Here is a 20,313-nt window from a genome sequence, read left to right as displayed (position 1 = left end):
GTTACTTAAATATTATTATATTGACTCAGCACCTCTATATCTGAACTGCTAGTGAATTAACAAAATTGATCTAATGGTTCTTGCCCTTTTTTTCTTTAAAGTTTCAGTTACAGCAAAATGTCATTTAAGAAACTGAATAAACAGAATGAGAAGCCCTACAGCAAGGTGCTGAGTTAATAGACAGCATAATCACTTCCTGACTACATATGAATGAAGTCTTTGTAGAACTAGCAGAGGGGCTATTAATGGGCTTTTGTTTTAGAGATGATAGATTAATATTCCAGCGACAGCCCTGATGAGAACCCTCCTGGAAACTGCCTCTCTTTGCCTAGTATTGAAAGGATAGCTTTCCAAGTAGGTATAACCTGCTATAAATCAGAGCACTAATACCTGAGCTTCACAAGGACAGAGATTTTGTCTGTATTGGGTCATTGCTGTATCTGCAGATTTCAGGCAAATGCCTTGCAAAGAGTGGGTGCACAATAATGGTTTCTTGAATGAATGGAAACTGCAACCTTTTTTTTTAAAAAATAGGATTAACATTAAAAGCAAAACAAACAAAGAAAAAGTAAGAGGCTTCCCCACTTCTGACAGATTTCTGACCCTAAGAGCGTCGGTGAGCAGGTGAGCAGGGCAGAGGAGCGGCACGGGAAGGATGACGGAAGTGCAAACTTGTATGTTTAGCAGGTATTCTAGAAGTCAAGGATTTGGTTAATTCACAGGAATATGTGGTGTGGAATAGTACCAAACTTAACTCAGATTCCTGCGCACGTGTCACATTTGTATTACAAATATTTTATGTAGCATCTGACTAACTCCGTGTCTATACTTAGCCTTTTCCCTTACCAGGGTTTTCAGAAATCCTTCACCTCTGGCCAAGTGTCATAAAGTGACACTTTGACTTTCCACAAACCTTTGGCTTACTTTTATTAGTTGCTACTCAGCTAATAATCAGCTTAACATGATCCATCTCACAAGTAGGGTTGATTATATTGCATTACTAACAATTTAGCTCACAACCTTCTCGAAATTATTCCTGACAATCGCCTAAGGACATATTCGTTTCTAATGCCACAGCAAGCATTTTTTGAAAACAGAACGAAGTCCCCTTTCATAGCATAGACAACCTAATAATTTGAAGCAGAAACTATTCATTTGTACACCCTCTAAATTTTCCTAATTATCTTTGTAATGAAAACTGAGAAAGTATTAGTCATCCTTGGCTGAGCTATACTCAATTCTACTTGCCTTTTCTAAATATAATGAAACAACAAACAACCTTAAAGGACATTACTAATTGATTAGACAAGATTTCTTAAAATGTTTTTTATCATCTCATTTAACTTTGGAGCTTCCAGACATTAATAATGAGTCACCAAAATGCTATCATTGATTTATAATGCACATTAGCACATCAGGTTTGGCCCAAGAACTCTGTGGGTCCAGAAGGAAAAAGAAAGATGTTTACAAGTGAGCCATGACAGAAATACACTGAAAACACATAACAGTATACAATTAGGCCTAATTCGGGTATAATGCAGATTCAGGTTCATTTTATTCTAAGGAACTGCTTCTATCCTTGAAACTTCATGTAGAAAGAGTCCTTAGAGTTAGAACTCTATTGAGGGTGGTATAATTTTGCTTTGCCTTTGGGCATATAAGGTAAACATTTTAGAACAAAATTTACAGCTATAGATAACACAGGATCTGATCAATGTTAACACACTTGGCGTTTAAGGCTAATCCACATTGGAAAAACAATCATTTCCAGGATGGAGATCAAGTATCTTAACACAGTGTTGCCTGTCTGAGTTGCTAGAAAAGGTTTCTTATTTAAAAATCGATCCACAGGATGTATTTTCACATTTGTCAGTTTCTTTCCACCTGTGTGCTAGAGGGAGGCACTTTAAGAGTTGTTAATGGTCCTTTTATCAGTGCAAGACACCGAGTTTCAGCAGTGATTGGTAAATATGGCAGGGAATTAAAATGAAATTGTATTAAAAAGAAAACAAATTGTTAAATTAGAAAATTTCGCCAAATCTCGCAATGATCAGTAATTTCTGATTTGAATAACTTCTTTGCTTAAAAAAAGATTAGTAGTTATCACCCACCTAGTGAATATACTACAGCTCCTGATGTTAAGGTATAATGGTTTTGCTATCTGGGCTCGTAAGGGGTCTTAAAATATTGACAAGTACTTTGAGTTATGTTGTGAGTAATACTTCAAAATATTGTATTATGCATAGGTCCCAAAGTGTCAGAAAAACTAAAATGTCGAATAGAACATAATGAAAGAGTTTAGTAAAATGTATAAAAATTAAAAGGCTAAAAAACCCACTCCATTTTAACATGTAAAAATAAATCGAATTGGTGCGTGGGAATCGAGTGGCTTTTTTTTTTTTTTTTTTTTAGTTAGTTAGTTGGTATGTACTGCACCCGCCACAACACGTTGAAAAGTAGGTCCTGGTACACACTAAGGAATATCCAACCAGGTAAATACATCAGGGTGATGAGGCCCATGAAATTGAGCGGATAGTGAGAATAGTCCCAGGAACAAGCGCCGCACATGCGGAGTCCCAGACCCCAGGACAACTCCCAAACATAGATGAAGATCACGTAGATGGGTATCCGCTTCCAAGTGCTCCAGCCACGACTCCAGTGGAGATGGAAGTAGAGCTTTTCCACCACGAAACTGCAGCTGCCGTACATAAAGAAGGACCAGAGTGACGTGTGGCCGCTGGTTACCCCATCTCCCTGCCCCAGCAAATTAAAGAAGAAAGTGAAGAAGATCTCATCCAAAAAGCCGTGCATTCCGAAGAAAAGAAAGCGGAGCAGGCCCGGCAGCCCGTGACTGGGGGCTCCTCCGACGCCCCTGCCGCCTCGGGGTAGGTGGCGCGGGCCACCTGCAACCACAGGGGTCCCGGCGCCCCGAGGGACGGGGGGCGCGCCTGGCCAACGCTGCTGCTGCTGCTGCTCTGGCGGCCGCCGGTACCGCAAGCGCAGGAAGCGGTTCAGAAACACATGGCAGTGGTAGAGCGCCAGCACGTACTGCAGCGCTAGGTCCAGTGTCCCCGGCACTGCCGCGCCCCCCGGCCCGCTGCAAAGGCCGAGCAGCGGCGCCTGGCCCGCCAGGGTCTGCAGTGCCACGTGCGCTGAGGGGTAGAGGAGAAAATTGAAGACGAAGGCGCTGGGGCAGCGCCGCTGCTGCAGGTAGACCTTCTCCAGGGCGAAGTGGGTGAGCGAGTGCAGCAGGCAGCGATAGGGCGAGGAGAAGCCCAGCATCCGGAGGTCCGGGCTGCTAGCGAAGCGCCGAGCCGAGGACAGGAGCACGTCCAGGGTGATCCCGTGCATCCCGTAGAAGTAGAGGCGCATCCAGGCGGGCAGCGCAGCGCCGTCGGCCGGCGCTTCAGCAGTGGACAGCGGCTCTGGGCCGCTGGCCGCAGTCTCGCCTCCCGGCCCACAGGGCTCCCCAGGACGCCGGGGCGCGCTGCTCCTCCGCGCGCGACCCTCGCGGTCCGCATCGCTGCCCGCCATGGGCTCAGAGGCTGCCCGGGCACCCGAGCCCGCGCCGCCGCCGCCGCCGCTGGGTGCGTGGAGCTGCGGGGCCGAGGGGCCGAGCGCCGCGCCGCGCAGCCTCCCGGTCGCTGCCGGCCCCCGGGGGGCGCGCAGGGAGCTCCGTTCCGGCCGCTGCCGGGTGGCAGCAGGAGCTGGTGTGCTCTGGACACCGCGGGTCGCCCGGCTCGCGGAGTCCCCCTGCCGCGGACCCACCGCGCCCTGCCCTCCAGTCTTGGTGAGGAGCAGCCGGCCGGCGCCCCCGCTCACTCTGCGTGGCCTAACCGGCGCCGCGGCCCGGCGAGGGGTGGTGGTGCTGGGGCTGCGAAGAAGAGTGCAGAGGCTGCTGCAAACCCCATCTCTGCCGCTCAGCCCCGCCGCCTGGGCGGCGGGCTCTTGAAGCGTACAGCGAGCAGCGACGCCCCTTTCCCCGGCCCTCCCCATGCCCCTCTCCGTCTTTCTCCACCGCTCCCGCCTACGCAGGGTCCCCTCCCGACCCACCTCCGAAGCCCATTCCCAACGGGGTCCGCTGGCCGGGCCCTGCTTCTCCGCCCCCTTCTCCCCCCTCCCCCGCCCCGCTCTGCACCCCGGTTCCGCGCGGTGTGGGAGGTGTTTGTTGGGGCGGAGGAGAAACACCTAACAGGTGTGATTGCGAGCTGAGGGGTAATCCCTGTATAGAAGAACCAGCCAGGGCCTGGCTGGCAGAGGCGACTGGCCTAGTGCCACAAACCAGAGGCCGGGCCAGAGACCAAACTGTGGTGCTGTATATTTAATGTTCTAATTCAAAGCCAGCTGTGTCCCAGCCACAAAGAATAAACATGAGACTCCACGCCTGCACGCCCCACCATCTGAAATGTTGTCACGGGGCCTGGTTCACTTTTTCACTCTCTCCCCCTATCAGTCTGCTTTCCTAGGTTAGTCTACTGAGGGCCAAAGACAGAAATTCAGAGCCCCCCAGAATTATGAAACGATGTGAAGCCAGCTGGGTTGGACACTGCTCTGGCTGCCAGAGCCTCCTATCAAGAACAGTACGGTTGCTCACACTGGCATACCCCCCAGTGCTGCTCTTCCCCATGCAGAACTAGGTCATCGCAGAGATGGAGGGTGAAATAGAGGGTGACATATTTACTTACTTACTTACTTACTTATTTTGAAGAGAGGGTGGGGAATGTAGAACTCTGGTATGTTGGGGGCTGCACTTTTTAATCCAATCCAGTTTTGGATTCTAAATCCAAAACTCAGGTTTAGAAATGAAAGGATTGAAAAGAATCTTAGGGGTAAATTATACTGATTTATACCCGCCCTGCCCCCATCATATCTAGGCAGAAACTAGGTAACAGTTCTGATCTGTAAGGAGATGGGATTTTTTTTTTTTTTTTTTGGATGGAAGGCTTTCTGGGGATTTTTTAATTAATTAAAAAATTAATTTTTAATTTTCTAAAAATATTCTGAGGCCATACCTTCATTTCTTTTTTTTTTAATATTTTATTTATTTATTTGACACAGAGAGAGAGAGATCACAAGTGGGCAGAGAGGCAGGCAGAGAGAGAGGGGGAAGCAGGCTCTCTGCTGAGCAGAGAGCCCGATGTGGGGCCCGATGTGGGGCCGGATCCCAGGACCTGAGATCATGACCTGAGCCCAAGGCAGAGGCTTTAACCCACTGAGCCACCCAGGCGCCCCATACCTTCATTTCTTAAAACATTCTCTTCCCTGCTCTCTCTCCTTATTTATTTCAAACCCTTATGTTAGTCTACAGTTGCTAAATTGTGATTTAGGTAAGAGAGAAATAAAAGTATGGTGAGAAGAAAAATTGTTAAAGTAGTATTACTTGTATAAGGTCAAAATAATGATTTTTTTTTTTCAGCTTTGTTAGCATGCGGTTTATTTGCAGACTTCCTTTGACAACTGTCAAAAGTCAGTGGGTGGAAACTGCCAGGGACATCATGCCAGGGACAGAAGCCTCAGGTACAGGCTTGTCAAACCAGCCATAAAACAGGAGACGGTTAGTTGCCCAAGTGCCTGAGCAAGTACAATGAAGAGAAATAATAATGCTAAAAAACTAAGTTCAACTGAGTAACTCTGAAGATCTAATCAGCTTTAATCAATGATTCATGAATTGGGCTGCATCCCATTTAATAAAGAGAAGTAAGCTCCAAGGAGCTGTACAAAAAGGAAGACTTATAGGCAGAGACAAGACAAGACACAAAGTTGTTAGTAAAAGAAAAGAACTGTTTTAGGCAAGGTAACCATCCTTTGCATGGGGGTCTATCACACAGATACACTAGTGCTGATCAGGAAATTCCAGATGGTAATTAAGTTGCATTTCTGTAAGTCTTGGTTTGCTGGCTTGGAGCAAGTGACTCCCTATTGTGCCCGTATTATTTTTTTAAACACTGCAAACATTTTCATGAGCACCTACTATATACAAGATGCTAAATACCCTGGGAAAATAAGGGACTTTTAGATATATGGAATGCCCGAGACTTTCCACTGCACACCAGGAGAACAAAGGACAGTGCCTGGAAAGCACAGCATTTAAGAGAAAGCTTAAGGGAAGTTCAATAGAGTAAGGAATGAACGTAATGACAGAAGAAACAGTAAAAGGCAGCAGCCACATTAACAGTAGATATAAAAACCTTTCTTATTATGGATTGAATTACATACACATGCACACACACCCCTCTCATATGTCATAATCATCAGACTAAGGAAGGAGCACATTCATCCAAGAACGCTTGCAACTGCTGAATGGTGGCTCCCTAAAAATACCACCAAAATAACTTGTTGCTAAGGCAAAACGGAGTTTCTTGCTTACCATGGTTAAGGAAGCTTTCTTCCTCAACAAAGTTTTAATAGCATTTTGTAGTGGGAAGGACAATGTACCATTTATGAGGTTTTTGGATTCTGGTTTAAGATGGATCTTTCAATACAAGGGCTTGATTAGAATTAGGTAATGATTATGATATAATGGCTTAGGATTGGTGGACACAAGACCACTGCTTTGAAGTGAGAGTTTCAGGGTGTTGAGAATAAATAATAAATTTTTATCTCACTGGCCCAGAGCTTCCTAGAATAAGAAAGTTGTGTTGATGAAGACGGTACATGTTAATGAAGACAGCCAAACAATAACATCATGACCGCACAGACAATAAGCTTTGGAGATGTAGATCCATGATCTTGGTTCACACAATCTAAGGGTGAGGACCAGCATGGAATCTGAGGACAGTAATTTGAGTAACGACAGGTAAAGGTAATGAAGAAGTAAGGTTGACATTGAGTGTAGTTAAAATGATGCTCATCCCAGGGGAAGGGAGAGAGAGGTTGACCGATAGTTCAAAAACACAGCTGTGTAAAATATTTGTAAGCATGTGTCTATCGTTTTACTTTACCTATACTATTCTTTCTTAATTTTCTTTTGTTATATGCTAAAGTTCCAAGTTAAAGATTTATTTTATATGTTCCTTAAACATCTGTGAGAGCAAATGGACCATTAGGAAGCAAATAATAAATTATTAGTGCTCACTGAAAAAAGCAGAAAGATCAAATAGGAGCATGGAAACTTTTTTGAACATGACATTGTTAGGGGATCATCCTGAAAATCTTTCCTACTGTTTCTACTGCATGTCTTTACAAAGCTCCTTCTTTTTAAGTGTACTCCTTTTACTCTTCTTTCTGATAATCTGATTAATGGGGAGTCACAATGATATCAGGACAGTTTCCTTTTGTAACTCCTCCTGGTAGCTTTTTATGTACTTTTATATTGTCATTTTAAATTTCAGCCTTTCTTTCTGTCCCAGAAATGTCTTGGAGCTCTTGAGTTTTCACCAGAAAACTGTCTCAGTTAAGGATTATCCCTGAGATTTTACTGAGTGGGGCTCTTAAGGAACAGACTGAATAAATTCTTTTAAATTATAAAGCTTAAGGAAAAACTAAAACAGTAACAAGCTGTTTTGGAAAATCTTGCTTAAAAAATAAAATTTGACTTTGAGCAATATTCAAACCAGTAATACTCCCTTTGTGTAACCTTTGCCTGCCTGCCTGCCAGTGCCTCCTCACCTTGGAACGCCCAGGATTGCCCTCTCCCCAGTTAATACCAGTATGTTTTCAAAGGAAGTAGCTTATTTTGAATAATAATACTTGAGTACATTGGTAAACCCTTTTATTGGTAAGAGAGGTCATGACCGGTAATGGATACTACTTAATGTGCGTCTCCCTGTCAGCTATGCACTTCACAGAGCTTATCAGTAATTCATATAACTAACTGTTCTCTTAATTTTTAACAGATACTGAAACTGAAGCTCAGAAAAGTTATTTGTTCAAGGTGTTAGCTAATAAGTCAAAAGCCAGCTATGAAGTCAATTCCACTTGAGACCAAAGCTCATTTGCAAGACACTGTTATTTCTTACGTTCTCATATTAAAGCCATCTTGAATGAGCTGAAGTTGCAGATTTAATAAAAAAAGATCCATTGTTTATAGTGGGCATTAAGTTTATAGTGGGCATTAAGAATCCCTAGTCCCTCCCCCAGCTCCTCCACACCTTTGGCTATCATACATTTTATTTTAATCATCAATCTACACAATCATCTCCTATTTTTGTTGTACTTGTTCTGTAGCTTGTTTATCCCCCCCTCCCCAACCTTCTGGGTTTCTTTACAAATTAGTAAGTGGCTATTTATTTGTACAAATGGAGCTATACAGAAGGGGTTGCTGTCTGTTGTGAAATAGAAGACAGAGGTCAGATTACAGGGAAGTTAAGTTTGGAATGCAAATGTATTCCTGTGGCCTGTTAGGATGTGTCTCTAGATACTGAAGTTCAGCAAAGTCACGTCCTGTTGTTCCAGTTAATGCCCCTATTTGTGATTACCATAACCTAAAAACCTAGGTATGGTTCAGTACAGAAATTTAACTGAAAGACTTGCATGTGTTCATCTAGTTAACAAAGTCTATTTGTACCTGGTGTCCAAACACCTAAGTGCATACTGTACTTCAGTATAGAAAAAACAAAACAAAAAAAACAAGTTGCCAAACACAATTGTTTGCTAATCTGGGATTTGGGGGAAAAATCTATCCAGTTTTTCAAAGGCTTATTTTGCAGTGAGGTGTGATGAGAGGCAGATGAAAGTTAAATGAGCACATACGTCAAAGAACAGGTTATGGAATAGAAATTAAGTTTTACTCATGCTCAGACTCTGTCACACTTATTTATTGAGCACCTACTGCATTCTAAATGTTTAGCTATGAACGGACACTGTAAAGCTGAGCACTACATGGAACTTCCCCTCACTGAGATCACAGTTTAGGCTATGGTGTTTGTTCATAATCATTACGAGCAAGATGGTAAGTTCTAGATCTGATTAGCTGCCAGTATGCTAGACTGCCAGGTCCATCCTCACAAACAACAACCCAACTACTCACTTCCTTGCTACATAAAGGACAGAGCACTTGCTCACTTGTTTCCATCTCCATAGTCAAGAAGCAGGCAAGTAGGTGGAAGGTTGGTAGGGCAAGTGCGACTTGTTGGCAGCTTCAGATCAACTACTCTAATACCACATGAAAGGTCTTTCCTCTTCTGTCAGAGTGTTATGAAATCACTTAACCAACCAGTAGTAAAGGTAACGTATCTTATAGTTTAACAGTGATGGCACTTCTTAATTTTTTTTTCAGTCATTATCTGATTTTGCCCTCCGTCTTGTGACAACAGAGCTAGAGGTATTTTTCTAATTCATCACGTAAAACCAGAAAATTCAACTTGCCAAAACTCACACACTGTTAGTGGCAAGGTTGTTTCTTTCTTTCTTCTTTTCTTTCTTTCATTCTAAGGCAGGTATTTACTAATTTATTTATTACACACACACACACACACACACACACACACACACACAGAGAGCGAGTGAGCACAAGCAACGGGGAGCAAGAGCAGAAAGATGGGGAAGCAGGTTCCCTGAGGAGCAGAGAGCCCCATGCTGGGCTCGCTCCCACAACCCAGGGATCAGGGCCTGAGCTGAAGGCAGCTGCTTAACTGAATGAGGCACCCAGGCACCTCAGGGTTGTTTCTTACCTAAACTCCAAAACCTCCTTCCTCCAGACTACACTCCCCATCTTCCAAAATGTCTCCCGCCCACCGGAGGGTTCTCAGTGCCGCACTGGCTGTGTGAAACAAGGTCACTGATCAGCACTCGGAACAGAGGAGTGATTCTCACTTGAATTCCAGAAGACAGGTGAAGGATTCCTGAGTCAGGCCCGCGGGCCAACAGCCTGGCCTTCTTTGGCTCTGTGGGGAGGATGCGATTCCTAAAATTCTGGGTACTCTTCGCCTTCCTTAGCTAAGGTGCTGGTTCTGTTTCCTGCCAGGTGATGGCTACTGGGTGGTTTTCTTCCTCTCACTGTAGTTATTTGGCCTGACCTGTGTGACCATGTTCTTCTGTGAGTCATGCTGGTGACATATTGCTTTCCTCTGTGGTGAACTGCTACAACTCTTGCTTTAGGGAATATGTATTTCTTATATTTATATCCTATATAAATTTTATTTATAAGAACTAAATGTATATTTACATATATTTTTCTTCATTCAACAAATAGTTATGGAACATGTATGTGCGATATTTTGTGTTATACCTTGTACATAAAAAAATGAATATAGCAAAGTCTACTCTTGAAGTTTCAAGTATAGCTTACTATAAAAGATATACTTATTTATTGAATAAATTGGAACTATATAAAAGTAGAAAGTAAAAGAAGTGCATATTCCCCATGATACCATTACCCACAGATAATATTATTATAAAATATTGTTAATATTTTGGTATGTAGTCTTTTAACAATATTACAGCATCACCAAAGAAGATTATATTATGCATTTCTTTATAATTAGTAATTTGCTATTGTCACATTGGTAATTAGGGATCATCTTTCCATTGGGTAATCTGCTACATCATTGGTTATGATGATAAAAGATTCCTTTGTAGAGACAGCCCATAACTTGTTTAGCTAATCCCCAATTTTTGGCTAGTTTGGTTTTTTCAAAAAGTTTTGCTGTTATAAATGTCTATGTGACAGCATTCCCTTAATTATTTTTTTCATGTAGCCATGTTTATTTACGTAGACTACATACCTTACAGTTCAAATGGAGAATCAAAGTTATGCACATCTTAAGGCTTTGGCTTTTACTAAAAAGCTCACCAGTAGTCTTGCGGGCACCTTTGAAAACTTTTGTAGAATGGGACTAGGAAGTCATGGCTGGTGGGAGGCTGGCCTTATGGTAGAGTCTTGAGAATATACGTTCAGGATGTGCCATGTGATGTGTGGTACTGATTGGATGGTAATAGAGGTAAGCTTTGAAAAAATCTATATGTATGTATTATTTTGAACAATATACTGTTACTTCTATCTCTCCACATATAAAATTCCATTGCTCATCTCTCCCTCTAACAGGTACTTCCTGCCCTCTCTTCTATTCTCTCTCCTTTATGTACAGGTTGTATATACACCTTTTTGTGCCAGTTATGCCACAACCAAAACATGATTATTTATGCTCAAGCATCTCACCATCTAGTGAGGGAGATGGATAAATAGAGACCACAAAGCTAAATAATACAAAGGATGACAGAAGAAAAGCCTGAGTGTGTTTGCACACTCAGGAAAGGGGACCAGACTCTAATTAGGAATAGGATCTTCCAGGCCACCTAGGTGGCTCAGTCATTAAATGTCTGCCTTTGGCTCAGGTCATGATCCTGGAGCCCTGAGTTCAAGCCCCTCATCAGGCCCCCTGCTCAGCGGGAAACCTGCTTCTCCCTCTCCCACTCCCCCTGCTTGTTGTGTTCCCTCTTTCGCTGTCTCTGTGTCAAATAAACAAATAAATAAATAAAATCTTAAAAAAAAAAAAGAAATAGGATCTTTCTATCCTTCCAATATACTAACTTTTACTCCTGAATATCTCTCAGCCCCATAATTAGCAATTATTTATTTGCTACTTTGCTAAATAATAATTTAGCAATTACTGTATAGTAATTTTACTCTCCAAAATCTCTTCTAAAACATTTTTATAGTTTATTGTCTGCTTTCCATTTCCAATGTTACCACCCTTGTTCAGACCACTGTCACCTCAGACAGAACTATTCCAATAACAGGCTGATGTACCCAGCCCAAGTTTCTTTATCTTCCTCCGGTCTATCTTGGATACTGCTATCAGCGTAACCTCCCTCAACCATGACTTTGAAGATTTCATCACCCTAATCAAATACTTTCAAAAGGTTTCCCTGACTTATAGCCCAGAATGCAAGCTCTTTTTCTTGCTCATCAAGACCAAGTAATGATCAGCTTTTGCAGCCTTATCTCTTGTACTCATCTTTTTTTTTTTTAAAGATTTTATTTATTTATTTGACAGAGAGAGATCACAAGCAGACAGAGAGGCAGGCAGAGAGAGAGAGAAGGAAGCAGGCTCCCGGCTGAGCAGAGAGCCCGACGCGGGGCTCGATCCCAGGACCCTGGGATCATGACCTGAGCCAAAGGCAGTGGCCCAACCCACTGAGCCACCCAGGCGCCCCTGTACTCATCTTTAATAATCTTCATCGGATCCCCTCCTACCTCAGTAAATCCTATCCATTTGCCAAGGTCTGTTCATATCGATACCTCCATAAAACTGGGCCAGACTTCACCTGCCTGAGGTATCATGATATATCATGAATTGATATATTATGAATTTTATTATGTCCTGCCTTTTATTATTTTTTTAAATTTTTTATTTTTTTTTTTGAGAGAGAGAGGGAGAGGGAACATGTGTAGGAAGGGGCAGAGGAAAAGAGAGAATCCCAAATCCCAAACAGGCTCTGTGCCCAGTGTGAAGCCCAACAAAAGTCTCGATTCCACGACCCTGAGATCATGACCTGAACTGAAATCAAGAGTTAGATGCTTAACCGACCCAGATGTCTCCATCATGTACTGCTTTTATTGTTACTCTGAATTTTTCAGAATGTCTCATATCTGTTTTTTGTTATATTGAAAACTTATTTGAGTCACAAACACTGTCAGCATCTTATAGCTCCTAGGACAGAAATCTACACAGAGAAGAGGTCATTCAACTTCTGTGGATTCTGATGTTGATTTAAGTGAGTTACTGTTTGGACATTCTCAATCTTCTCTGATTAGATTATATGTAGATAAAATCTAATAATATTGATATGAAGTAGGTCATGTACATTTCTCCTACCCTTCCACATTTTAATAGCCAGAGCGTAGAATATCTAACTGAGTTCCAAACAAGGTCTTCTTCCTTCTCTTCATCCTCTCCTTCTGCTAAGGATTTCTAGGGAGGAGAACCTCTTTCCTTCTCACTACCAGGCTGCAAAAATCCTTCTATCATGGAATTCTCTTATCTAGGAATCTTTTTGTAGAAAATCATGGTGGGGGAAGGCAAAAGGAAGAAGGAAGGAGAAACATGTAGAAATGTAGAGAGTAAGCATGATCGTGTCTGGCCATCCAACCATTCCTTAAGCTCATGTACACAGCAGACATCATTATGGCAGCAGTTTGAGTCCAGAGTTTGCCTTTGAATCACATTCAAAGGAATGATAAAAGAAGACATCATCAATTAAGAAAAATGAATTGTATGTGGCATTTCCATTCTAGAGTGTATATGGGGCATTTATCTCTTTTTGGGTAAATTAGATTTATTGTCATTTGCATTTATACACATATGCTCTCATGATTGGGGTAAGTGTTTATTCTATAAAAGTTCTCTCTCTGGTAAGCAAATCCTCATAGTAGAATTTTTGAGATCACAAGCTTTGCTAGTACATTAAGTATATTATTTTCTGAGTTCCACACAACTATTTTTTAATATTACATGACATGAGGTGAGTTCTTTTTTGTGTTTAAGGCTAAAAAAATCATTGTTTGGAGCCAGAATCAACAATTCAGAAATAAATGTGTTAGAATTTGCATAACATTCTTAAATTGAGTTTCAACAAAACTATTAGACTATCAGGTATTTATTTTATAGCAGGGATCTAGGCTCATTCAGTACAGTTATGAATAGACAGAATTTTTTTTTTTTGTATTTGCAGAGTATTTTATAGTCTACAAAGTGCTTTCAGACTTCTTTTCTCATTGGTTTCTTGAAACAGTGTGTGATAGGCAAGAAGTACCATTTACTGCTAGGGAAATTCCGAAATAGGTAAGTTGTATATCAAGGGTTAAAATAACTCTTGGAGAGGCTGAGGCTAGACCCAAGCCTAGACGTGTTTTTTAATTTAGCTTTTATTTAATTTAAAAAACAAACAGCATTTTATATGTACTATACTTTGATTTAAAAAATCCAATACTTTCATATCTTCAGTATTTATAAGGTACAAAAGGTTATGCAGAGAAAATTTCCCTCTGAAATATGTCCCCATTTCCTTTTGGGGCAATATTATTAGGTTGGTATTAGTTAGTTGGCTATCTAAGCAGAGATATTCTATGTATATACTAGTGAACAGAATCTTTCTCTACCATTTTTTATGCTAATGCTAATAAACTGTATACTTTATTCTGTACCTTATTTTCTTCACCTAGTAACTCTGCATAGAAGTCATTCCAGATCTATACATAAAGAACTAATCTTCAGTTTTTATTTGAAACAATGAAGTATTATTGCATTGATCAAGTGAATCACTGTGGGTCTAACCAGGCCCTTACCGATGAGCATTTAAATGTTTTAAAATCTTTTGTCATGGTAAAAATGTTTCAATATATACAAACATACAGATGACCAATAGGCACCTGAAAAGATGCTCAATATCACTGATCATCAAGGAGACTAAGTCAAAACCATAATGAGATATCACCTTATACCTCTCAGAATGGCTAAGATAAAAATAGACAATGGTTAAAATAAAAAAGACAAGAAATAACAACTGTCACTAAGGATGTGGATAAAAAAGAACACGTGTATATTGTTGGTGGGAATATAAACTGGTACAGCCACAGTGGCAAGCAGTATGGAGGTTCCTCAAAAAACTAAAATAGAAATACTATACAATCCAATAATTCCACTATTGGGTATTGGGTATTTACCCTAGAAATGAAAAGGAAAACACTAATTTGAAAAGACATATGCAACCCTATGTCTATAGCATTATTTACAATAGTCAAGATATGGAAGCAACCTGATTGTCCAGGGATAGACAGATCAATAAGAAAGATGCGAGACTTACACACACATCCACACACAGAGGAATATTATTCAGCCGTAAAGACGATGAGATTGTACCCCTCTGCAGATAAAATGAATGGGCCTAGAGGGTATTACACTGAGTAAAGTAAGTCAGACTGAGAAAGACAAATATGTTTTCACTCATATGTGGAATCTGAAAGAAAGCAACAACAACGGAATAAACAAGTAAAAAGGAGAAATCAGGCCTATATAGAGAATAAACTGATGGTTGCCAGAGAGGAGGGGGTGGGAGGCTGGGCAAAGTGGGGCAAGGGGAATGGGAGATACAGGCTTCCAGTTAGGGAATGAGTAAGTCATGGGAATAAAAGGCACAGCATAAGGAATATAGTCAATGATACTGTAATAGCACTGTATCGTGACAGATGGTAATTGCATCTGTGGCAAGCATAGCATAATGTATAAACTTTTTTTAATCACTATGTTGTATACCTGAAACCAATGTGACACTCTGTGACAGCTATACTCAAATTTAAAAAAATGCTACAATAAAAAAGCCTTAAACACAAGTCATTTCACAATGTAGGAGTATAAATGACTTAAAGATATAGCAGTAAGGCTATTAGGTGAAAGGACGTGTACCTTTGTAATTAACAGATATTGCCAAATTGTTCTCCTAAGAAATTGGATCAATTTGCATTCCCACGAGGATTATGAAAGGGCCTATTCCCACATAATCTTGCCAATAATTTGTTACATATTTTCATGCTTCAGTATTTCATTGGTAGTTTTAATTTTTAATTGTCATATTTTGTGTACAGTGGGGCATTATATCAAACATAGATGAATTATTTGTCTTTCTCCTTCTATAAACTATCTTTTCATATCCCTTTCCATTGAGGTGATAGGTCTTTTTTTATTTCTCAACAACAGTTTTCATGTATTAGGGAAATTCATTTTTTGTGTGATGTATAAGACCTCTGGATCTAAATTTCATGTTCCTACCATTATATTAAATAAATAAAAAATCATTTTTAATGATAGTGATTTCAGAACTTGCAAATCTTTCAGATTATTTATCAATGGGCATATAATGATACTCCCATTGTTTCTTTCCTATCTCATCTCTATAATTACCCTTTGTTTCTTTCCTATCTCATCTCTGTAATTACCTTACAGTGTCAATGAATTTCAACTTCCCTCTGATCTTTCGTATTTCTCCCCCCCCTTTTTTTTAAATATTTTACTTATTTATTTGACAGTGAGAAAGAGACAGTGAGAGAGGGAACACAAGCAGGGGGAGTGAGAGACAGAGAAGCAGACTCCCTGCTGGGCAGGGAGCCCGTCAGGGAAGCTGGATCCTAGGATCCTTGGATCATGACCTGAGCCAAAGGCAGACACTTAATGACTGAGACACCCAGGTGCTCTAATTTTCCCTATTTCTGAAGCATCTTTAGGGTACTTTCTGAAATCCTAATCTTCCCTCTGAGTACTCCTTCTTAGCAAAAGCCACTTCCCTTTTCTGAATTTTTTTTTTACCCAAATACCTGAAAACAACTTCTAATTTTTAGAATTTCACAGTGGCATAGATCTTTCTGCAGAATCTAAGCTATCTGGGCACTTGGATTTTTCTGGGGGTGTGTGATACCAAGTTGTATTTCCTGAGCTATTCCTCTTCACATCTGACCCATGGCAGTTGTCCTGCTCTTTATAAATCTACCTCTCTACCATGGTGTACCTCTCCCTGTCCGTTGATCCACTGGATCTGTCCTGGAAAGAAACTATTGTACCACTTTTTCCCATGCCCTCCTGTCCACGGATGAATTTTAGCGGACTGTGGTTAGCCAAATACAAATCCTGAAAACATAAAGAACAGACTGTAATTGACAAACTCTTTGTTTTCAAGTTATTTATGTGGCTTTTCAGCAATAACACAAAGCTCTCTTTGTCTCTGAAAAACAGAAAGTACTTCTTAACTCACCAAGTATTTAAATCTGCTCAATATGATGGGTGGGCTAATGCGTGAATGCAGGCCTGGCACAAAGGAAGTGCCGGAAAGACTCCTTCTCAAACCCTATGTGCTGCTTGGTTTGCTACCCTGAGTGGGACTTAGGTAAAAGATTGAGAGGAATTAAAGAACGTTTAAAGATTTACAGTGGGAATAATTCAAGTAGTTAGGAAATTAAGTCTATAAAGAAAGGCATAAGGACCCACGGCTTTTTAGCCTGCAAAAGAGAAGTCTCTGGCGTACTTTAATAATGTGTTTCTAGGTCATAAAATAAACACGGAAAGAATGATGCTTATGTGGCCTTTATCTGGGGATGAAGGAAAATGAGCACATGAATGAGGAGGAAGATCTAGGTTAGAAACGAGGTAATGCTTTGGCTGAATATGCTCCTCATTTAAAAAATAAGGATGTGCTCTTTTCTCTACAGATATTATAGTTTAATAAGAAGTTACAAAAAAGAAACAGCTGATTTTTATCTGTGCGGGGTACCTTTGGAATGGTCAGGGAGCTAGACTGTTTCCTAACGCTTACTGATAATGATTATGGCCTCTGCCGTTGGATTATCTGGACTGAATCCCAGCTCTGCTTCTTCCTGTTTGGATGACCTTGGGCAAACCTCTCTCCTCATTTCTCCTAACCTCATTCCTCACTTCTGAATTAGTTATAATGATAGTGTTGATATGAGGATTATATGAGATAATGTACATGCCCTGGTTATGATTTGGTTTTGTTTTAAAAGGCAAAACACCCAAATATTAGTAGTCCAAACAAGACACAAATTGTTTTTGTCTCATGAATAATTCTCACTAGGTGCTTGGGGCTGGTTCTCACTAGGCTCCTGGTATGCAGGTACTGGCTCATGTGGTTGCTGTACTATGGGTGACTTCCTTTGCTAAGTATCTGTCTCTCCTAGCCATGTAGTTGTCTGCATTCTCGCATCAAGAAGGATAAGGAAAGGGCTTTTTTGAGAACACTTGTATTTCCAGGGCATTGGTCAGAATTTAGTCGCATAATGACAGCTGGCCAAGGAAGGTTGGGATGTATAGTCTCTTTCCAAGTAGCAATGTACCTAGCCACAAACCATGGGTTCTCTTAGTATAGATAAAGGGGAGTATAGTTATTGAGGGAGGACATATATTTAGAAATAGCAACTTCTGCTACAGAGTACAAAATGCTTGGCGTAGAACCTAGCAACAAAAACTCTTACGATCGTCACCACTGCAAACTCAGATTCATATATCCAGTATACTATCAGCTATTTACAGCTGGGGGTTGAGTGCCACCTCAACATTTCTGAAAATGAAGTCATCTGATCACTCGTTACTCCCTCTCTTCCACTGTTTCCCCTCAGGGAATATGATCTCTGCCCTTCCTAGTCTTGGCTAATGGCATCACCACCTACCCACCTTGAAGTCTTCCTCTGCTCCCCCTTTTGCTACACTCACTACATTTAAGCAGTTTTGAAGAACTATCCGTTCTCCTTGGGAGATGTCCCTCGGATACAGCCTCTTTTTTTCTACCCTCATTATTCACTACTTTAACTTCACAGCTCTTCAGGGCCCTTCCTAGTCTGACTCCAACTTGATATTCAACCCAACACACCTTGTATGCTTTATACTCTGTGTTAAAAAAACAAGCAAACAGAGGCACCTGGGGGGTTCAGTCAGTTACGCTTCTGACTTTGGCTGGGGTCATGATCCCAGGGTCCTAGGATCAAGAACTGCATCTCCCTCTCCTGCCCCCCCTCTTGTACACACACACAAACATACATGCACACACTCTGTCAAATAAATTAATTAAATCTTGATAAAAAATTTTCAAAAATTTTAGGCAAATTTTGAACAAATGTTTAATACAGGATTTAATTTTTAACAAATATTGTGATAAAAATCTACATAGGCATCTAGCTTTAAATACTGCAATCAATGCAAAATCAGAAACACTTTTCTGAATAGGGCATCTCTATATGTGTCTCAACAAGTGAAACAGTTGCCCTGGGGTGGGGAGAACCCATGTATGTTCTTTCATTTATATTCATTTCATTGACAATCTCCTCTCTGAAGCCTATAGACTCTCAGGAAACTGAGACCATTTCAGAGATATCTGCTTCTGCTCCAACTTCTCCCCCATACTTTGCTAAAGATTTGCACATGATCCATAAATGAATGAGTCTCTTGTAATAAAAATAAACTTGCTTTATAGGCAGTTGAGCCCTAGCTATTTGTTCATTATAAGTTTCTAATCACTCTCCTTTCTGGTCTGTTAAACGTTCGGACTCTTTTCCTTTGCTGTGATCCAAACTTACGCAAGACTTTGAATCCAGAATTCGGAATCTGAATTATCATGTCAGTCTTATTTTCTTAACCCAACATTCTATGTGAAAAGGCATTTCCTTCAATGTAAGGGACCTAATGCAGACTCCAACTATATGTACCTAACTAGGGGAAGATAAGAATTAGGAAACTTTAGTTTTTAGTTTAGACTCTGGAGTTGCAATGGTGTAATTCTAGCTCCATCACCTCCTGGCCATGTGACCTTTGTAAGTTCCTTAGCACCCCAGTGCCTTTCCTAAAGGGGAGTTAGCTTAGTGCTCTACTGCTCTTGGAGTTTTTATTTTTGTTTTAAAGATTAAGTGAGTTAATATGTGCCAAGCTCTTAGACCAATGCCTGGTTCATAGCAGATACCAAGAAATGATAGGATTTCAAGTGTTTAATGCTTGAGTTCTATTTTAGATTGCCAGATAAAATACAGAATATTTGTGAAACACTATCAAATGGTAATATTTCTGTTCCTTATATTGCAGATCAGGAAATAGGCTCAGAATGGTTTGAAATTTCCCAACTAAACGGTGAGCTGGAATTTGAACCTAGATCTTTCTGTTTCTCGAAGCTGAGCTCTTTCTATATTATCAGACACCTGGAAACTAAGGGTTAAATTTAGTTTGAAATTCCAATGGATATGCTTTCAGGGGATTAAAAGAAAAAATATCAGCTGGTGCTGAAGTTGGTATGTGTCAAATTCACAAATGCTTTAACTTATTCGGGTTTCCTCCTTTCCTTCCTCCAGAATAGGTACAACTAAAAGCTTACAATTCTAATTGAACTAACACTAAATTATTTCCTTCCTGAATTACAGCCAATCTTCTCCCTGATAATAACAAAAGTCCTTCCTTCTTGGATTTCTCATTCTTTGTTTTTGTACAATACAATGTGGTTGTTGTCATTATTATTACTGGGAATCCAGGTCTACCAATAATCAAAAAATACTTATTGTGTACATATTATGTGCCAAAATGTGCTAAATGACCCATATATAACTTCATTTAACCCACTCAACAATCAAGTAACTGTTGCTGAGGGGGCATTTGGCAATGTCTGGAAAGAACTGTGATTGTTCCAAGGGGAGGGGTTACACCGGCATCTAACGAATAGAGAGACCAAGGGTGTGAAAAACGTAAAGTAAAGGACAGCTCCTTACAACAAAGAGCTATCTGGTACAAGATGCCAGTAGTGCAGAGGGGAGACAGGCAGTATAAAGTATTACGGCCTCTGTGTTATAGATGGAGAAAGCTCAGAGAGGTTAAAGAACATGCCCAAGGTTAC

At 40.7% G+C, this 20,313-nt stretch overlaps 1 protein-coding gene and 1 long non-coding RNA gene across 2 annotated transcripts in view; both read right to left on the bottom strand.

Moving 5' to 3' along the window:
• LOC116568620 overlaps positions 1 to 20,313 on the bottom strand; it is a 61,220-nt gene that overhangs the window by 13,950 nt on the left and 26,957 nt on the right. The window lies entirely within an intron of this gene.
• TMEM229A (transmembrane protein 229A) lies at positions 424 to 4,927 on the bottom strand. Its single transcript, XM_032304128.1, has one exon. The coding sequence runs from the start codon at positions 3,994 to 3,996 to the stop codon at positions 2,413 to 2,415; it is 1,584 nt and encodes a 527-aa protein (XP_032160019.1). The 5' UTR covers positions 3,997 to 4,927; the 3' UTR covers positions 424 to 2,412.

This window comes from Mustela erminea, chromosome 11, assembly GCF_009829155.1.
Source record: "Mustela erminea isolate mMusErm1 chromosome 11, mMusErm1.Pri, whole genome shotgun sequence".
In the NCBI taxonomy this organism is placed as follows: domain Eukaryota; kingdom Metazoa; phylum Chordata; class Mammalia; order Carnivora; family Mustelidae; genus Mustela; species Mustela erminea.
The sequence above is the reverse complement of the archived record's forward strand: the minus strand, read 5'-3'. Positions and strand labels throughout refer to the sequence as shown.